General features: G+C 45.8%; 1 protein-coding gene across 1 annotated transcript in view; it reads right to left on the minus strand.

Moving 5' to 3' along the window:
* LOC134968844 (interferon-induced transmembrane protein 1-like) overlaps window positions 1-4,747 on the minus strand; it is a 35,260-nt gene extending 30,513 nt beyond the window's left edge. Inside the window, exon 1 of the mRNA XM_063944356.1 lies at window positions 4,390-4,747. Coding sequence (XP_063800426.1) covers window positions 4,390-4,659 — 270 coding nt within the window. The 5' untranslated portion in view covers window positions 4,660-4,747. The remainder of the gene's footprint in view (window positions 1-4,389) is intronic.
* Between the last annotated feature and the right edge of the window lie 1,253 nt (window positions 4,748-6,000).

Consider the following 6,000-nt stretch of genomic DNA (forward strand, 5'->3'; position numbering starts at 1 on the left):
TGATGCATATATACGTTGGATTGTCTTTTATATGCTCGTCTTGAGAAAGATTCTATCTTAGAATCGAAACGTGTTGACATACTGAGCTAACATTGGATATTAAAGATGAAATCATTTGGATTGGACTGATTACTTTAGGAGAGTGCATCTCCCTATCTAGGGATCGTTATTATATTTGTGGACTCATTAATATAATGTATCCTCCATTGGATGCACCCCGCTGTTGCTATTAGTAAGAGGAGAGTGCGGGCTTATTTGTGTGTGTATATATATATATATATATATATATATATATATATATAGGATAGCCCGGCTCTCAATGGGCAATGGGAGACATGGATAGCTTGCTGAGGTGCCCTCCTAGAACTGATGCAGGTTCATATGTAGATATCGGATTAAGGCGACACTCTGCAGTCTGTTAGCATAGATTAATAATTTCGTCCTTTATTGGGGACCCCAATAAAGGACGAATGTTTTAATCTATGCTAACAGACTGCAGAGTGTCGCCTTAATCCGATATCTATATAGATATATATATAGTAGATATTCATTCTATACCGGACTGGAGAGTGCTGCACCGATCTTTCTATGGTGGAGGTCGCCATACCCAGAGCCAGATTAAGGAGGGACACTGGGGGGTATGTACTTCTGGGCAATTTTAGACCTTAGGGCCCCCCTGTCTTAAATACCCCGGGCCCCCCATAGCCTTAATCCAGCTCTGGGAGCAGGTGCTGCTGAGGGAAGAAACAAAGACTTACCCGCTGTAGCGGTAGATAGCCACGCATCTAGAGCTTCCCCAAAGAGAGCCTGACCTGTATAGGGTAGGGACTCCACACTTCTTCTGGATTCCGTGTTGGCCGACCACTGGCGCAGCCACCATCCCCAATGAGCTGAAACAGACATGGAAGATATTCCCGCAGCCATGGAACCCAGGCCTTTCATGGATTCTACCATAAAACCTGCAGAATCATGTATGTTGCGTAAATACAATGCAACGTCATCCCTATCCATCGTATCCAAATCCTCAAGTAAGGTAGCCGACCACTTTACTATTGCCTTTGCAATCCATGCAGTAGCAATAGTGGGACGTAATATGGCCCCTGAAGCAGTATACATTGATTTAAGCGTGTTATCAATTTTCCTATCAGCCGGCTCCTTTAAGGCGGTAGATCCTGGAACAGGTAAAACCACCTTCTTTGAGAGTCTGGACACAGAGGCGTCAACAATTGGCGGGTTTTCTCATTTTTTCCTATCCTCCTCAGGGAAAGGAAATGCCACCTGGACCCTTTTAGGGATCTGGAATTTTTTCTTAGGGTTTACCCATGCTTTTTCAAATATAGCATTCAATTCCTTTGACGCAGGGACGGTTAACGAGGCTTTTTTATTTTCAGTGAAAAAAGCCTCCTCAACCTGCTCAGGTGTGGTATCATTAACATTTAACACATCCCTGATAGCCTCTATCAACAATTGCACCCCCTTTGCAAGAGATGTGGACCCCCGCAACACATCCCCATCACCATCTGTAGTGTCAGAATCGGTATCCGTGTCGTCTTGTGTGACATGCACAAGCGGAGGTATATAACGGGGCGTCCTGAGGTACCAGAACCAGGCCATACTGCCATAGAGCTCTGTAATACCTGGGTTGCAGATTCATTACTTGCAACCCTGTCAGAAATCTGATAAATCCAAGATTTGATAGAGGAAAACCACTCTGGTTCCCTTGCAGGTATTTGTGCTAAACCAGTGCTATCCTGATTACATGGAATGGGCTCATCCTGGGAGGATAAATCCTCTGCAGCATATGACACAGTGTCCCTGGACATAGCTAAAGGAGACCATCAAACACTCCACACACACACAGGTGGGGGCAGACAGAGCTTCCCCCCCAAGAATGGCAAGAGAGACACAGAGATCGGAGCCAACCCACACACAGCGCTTTCAGCAAAGGGAGACCTCTTGTCAGCGCAGACTGTGTCCCTTAATAGGAGACACAATCGGTTTACAGCCTCCACCCCCCTTCTACAGCCCCCTGGTACCGTGTACTGACAGTTGGAGCTGCTGTGGAGGGACCTGTTCTTCCATCCAGCACTGTGCAGGCAGGAAAATGGCACTGGAACGCTGCTGGGTCCGCTCTGAGGAGAAGCTCCGCCCCCTTAATGGTGCTGTCTTCCCGCTCATCATAGATTATACTGGCCTGGGGTAAAACTTGCTGGCTGAGATCCGCGGACCCCGACAGACTTGTGGACCAGTGTGGGGGTAAGCGCTGGCCCAGGGCGCCCCTCACAGCACCGCACCATGTACCTCTGAACCTTCACAGGAGCGCAGTTAATACTGCTCTCCCTCCCCGTTGCCGCCATCTTCACACCAGCCCCCCACTTGCTAGGGGGGTCGGTGACTCACTCACCACTTCTTCAGCTCTGTAAGGGGTTGGCGGCATGCTGCTGGGGCGAGCGGTCCCCTGTGGCGGAGAACGATCAGACCCCTCTGGAGCTCAGTGTCCAGTCAGCAGAGACAGTGGCTCAGACCCCGCAGGGCGGACATTGCTCCTCCCCTTAGTCCCTCGCTGCAGGCAGGCTATTGCCAATAGCCTCCTGTAAAATAAAAAACTCTAAAAATAACTTTTACTAGAAAAGCTCTGTAGAGCTCCCCTAGCTGTGACCGGCTCCTCCAGGCACATTTTCTAAACTGAGTCTGGTGGGAGGGGCATAGGGGGAGGAGCCAGCCCACACTCTCAAACTCTTAAAGTGCCAATGGCTCCTGGTGGACCCATCTATACCCCCATGATACTAATGTGGACCCCAGCATCCTCTAGGACGTAAGAGAAAAACCCAAATACCGCATTTTCAGGGGGGTTTTATCACATTTTAGGGTTTGGTACATCCCGGCCATGGGGGGTAATTCCAAGTTGATCGCAGCAGGAAATTTTTTAGCAGTTGGGCAAAACCATGTGCAGTGCAGGGGAGGCAGATATAACATGTGCAGAGAGAGATAGATTTGGGTGTGGTGAATTAAATCTGCAATCTAAATTGCAGTGTAAAAGTAAAGCAGCCAGTATTTACCCTGCACAGAAACAAAATAACCCACCCATATCTAACTCTCTCTGCAAATGTTATATCTGCAACACCTGCAGTGCACATGGTTTTGCCCAACTGCTAAAAAATTTCCTGCTGCGATCAACTTGGAATAACCCCCATAGTCTTTAAGCAATTTGAAGAAAAAAAAAACCCAGACAAATGATTAAGATCTATTTATTCTTTCATCCTTCCAACTTGGTCACTTATTAACAATAAAAATAGATGAATGACATCTTCAAACTTCCTGCAGACAGAATTTTGAAATAATTGTTTTCCTTTCTTTATCCCTGGTTTGGACTATTGTGCATCAGAGAGCAGCAGAGCCACACACGAACAAATGTGGCTGTTTGGCTTAATTAACAAACAACAAGATCCATGGTACCACTTTAGCCACAGACTACCAGACTGCAAAGATGAGTACATTTTCAGGTCAACCAGTGACCTACATGAACACCACAAGAGATGATTGGCTGATCAGATTGTTCATCCCGTCCAATAAAACCAGGTTTCAATCTCACAGACCAAACTGATCAACCAGATATTTCCATGCGTGGATAGGTCTAGTGTAAAGCCGCCCACTCACATCTGAGATTACTATCACCACTGGACAGAAATGCAGCCAATCTGACCCAACTTAATTAAGTATGACTATGGGGATAATTCAGAGTTGATCGCAGCAGCAAATTTGTTAGCAGTTGGGCAAAACCATGTGCCCTGCAGGGGGAGGGGGCAGAAATAACATTTGCAGAGAGAGTTAGATTTGGGTGGGTTTTTTTTGTTTCTGTGCAGGGTAAATACTCTCTGCTTTATTTTTACACTGCAATTTAGATTTCAGTTTGAACACACCCCACCCAAATCTAACTCTCTCTGCACATGTTATATCTGCCCCCTCCGCCCCTGCAGTGCACATGGGGGGTAATTCCAAGTTGATCGCAGCAGGATTTTTGATAGCAATTGGGAAAAACCATGTGCACTGCAGGGGAGGCAGATATAACATGTGTAGAGAGAGTAAGATTTGGGTGGGTTATTTTGTTTCTGTGCAGAGTAAATACTGGCTGCTTTATTTTTACACTGCAAATTAGATTGCAGATTGAACACACTCCACCCAAATCTAACTCTCTCTGCACATGTTATATCTGACTCCCCTGCAGTGCACATGGTTTTGCCCAATTGCTAACAAAAATCCTGCTGGATCAACTTGGAATTACCCTCATGGTTTTGTCCAACTGCTAACAAATTTGCTGAATTAAGCCCTATGTTGTCATGAAGGTAGCCCTCAACTTTGTAACAAACACAAGTGGTTTCACACTCTCACCTTGACTGAGAAGAGAAGTGCAATAAGTCCCAGGCAGCAGAAATTCATGTACATGGTGTTAAACAGGGACCAGATTATATGATCTCGCACAGGCGGCTGATCAGACGTTATGGTCACAGCAGTTGATTCACCTAGAATAGTGTTATCTTGCAATGGTGTCATCTCTAACTTTAGCTGTTCATTATGTTCAGTGCTGGGGCAATACAGTGATGTCTTAGGTAATTTCTCTGTCTCTTGCTGAGTAGACTCGTCATTATTGATGGTGATCATATTTCAGGAAAGTGGGAAGCGGATGGCTTTGTAAGATAGCCTGCAGAGCTGTGGAACGAAGAACTGTTTTACAGTAGGGTGAAAGAGGGAGGAACAAAGTACGTAACATAATAAGGTTGTCTTAAACTACTGACGTATTTCAATTTAGGGTTTTAAAATTCCAGCAATGCCAAATTCAGTTCATCTTTGTTATCCGTTGCAGATGAAGCAGTCCCTGGCTGCCTGGCCAAGATAATTGCGAAATGGTACAAAGGTCTGAAAGATAACCTAAAATGAGCTAGAAAGGCAGCAAAAGATAAATAGAAAGTAGATTATTAATAAACAGGCACTAAGGCCAGTGTAATGTATTTTTGCACTAGAGATGTATGATGGGGGATATGAATACTGTGTATATACACTTTCTTAGGGGAGGCATTTGATATGCCGGCTGTCAGGATCCCGACAGCCGGCAAACCGACAACTATTCTCCCTCTTGGGGTGTCCACGACACCCCTGGAGGGAGAATAAATAGCGTGGCGCGTCACTGTGCCCGCAGAGCGGCGTGTGCAGCAAGCCCGCAAGGGGCTCTTTTGCGCTCATTCCGCTGACGGCATGCCGGTGGTCAGGATCCCGGCGCTGGTATGCTGGTCGCCAGGATCCCGACAGCCGGCATAATGTAGTAGACCCCATTCTTAGGCCTTCTCAAAACTTCTCTCATAACCTGTTCAGAATCTGGTCTCCACAGAATAGACAACATCATACATGGGATTCAAATGTAGAGACTTATGGGACTATGGGGTTATATCAGGCCCGTATAATCCATAAGGCTGTCTAGGCTGAAGACTAGGAGCCCATCAAGTTTTTATTGCTGAGGCACTGTTACCTGTGCCTAGGGCTCCAATAGTTAATGGCATTCTGTGCCGTAGCAAGGCGCTGAGGGTTGTTTTGAGACAATGGAGCAATAGTGCACTAACGTTATTTCAAAAGAGAAATGAAATGGAAGAACAATTGCGCTGTGAGAATTGAGGTCAGCAGACTTTATTTCAAATGGGAATTGGTGTGAATACTGAAAGTATAATTGATCGTGTAAGCTATATTGAAATTCAAAAATGAAAGTATTTAAAAACAGTTTGGCTGGGTTGTTGGCGGGAATCATGTATCAGCGGGATTTGGTCAGGATACCGGCAGTCGAAATACCAACACCTTTGAGATGTCGGCAGTCGGTGTTCCCGGGCCGGTCTCCTGAGTGGATTCTGCCGTTGGTTACATGACTGCCAGCATCCCAACCACTGTGATGTCAAACGCATCCTGAATATGGGTTGTTGAACATCCCTTAAAATCCATTTTTTCACCTACACTTTT

The sequence above is a fragment of the Pseudophryne corroboree genome, chromosome 11 (genome assembly GCF_028390025.1).
Source record: "Pseudophryne corroboree isolate aPseCor3 chromosome 11, aPseCor3.hap2, whole genome shotgun sequence".
NCBI classification, from domain to species: domain Eukaryota; kingdom Metazoa; phylum Chordata; class Amphibia; order Anura; family Myobatrachidae; genus Pseudophryne; species Pseudophryne corroboree.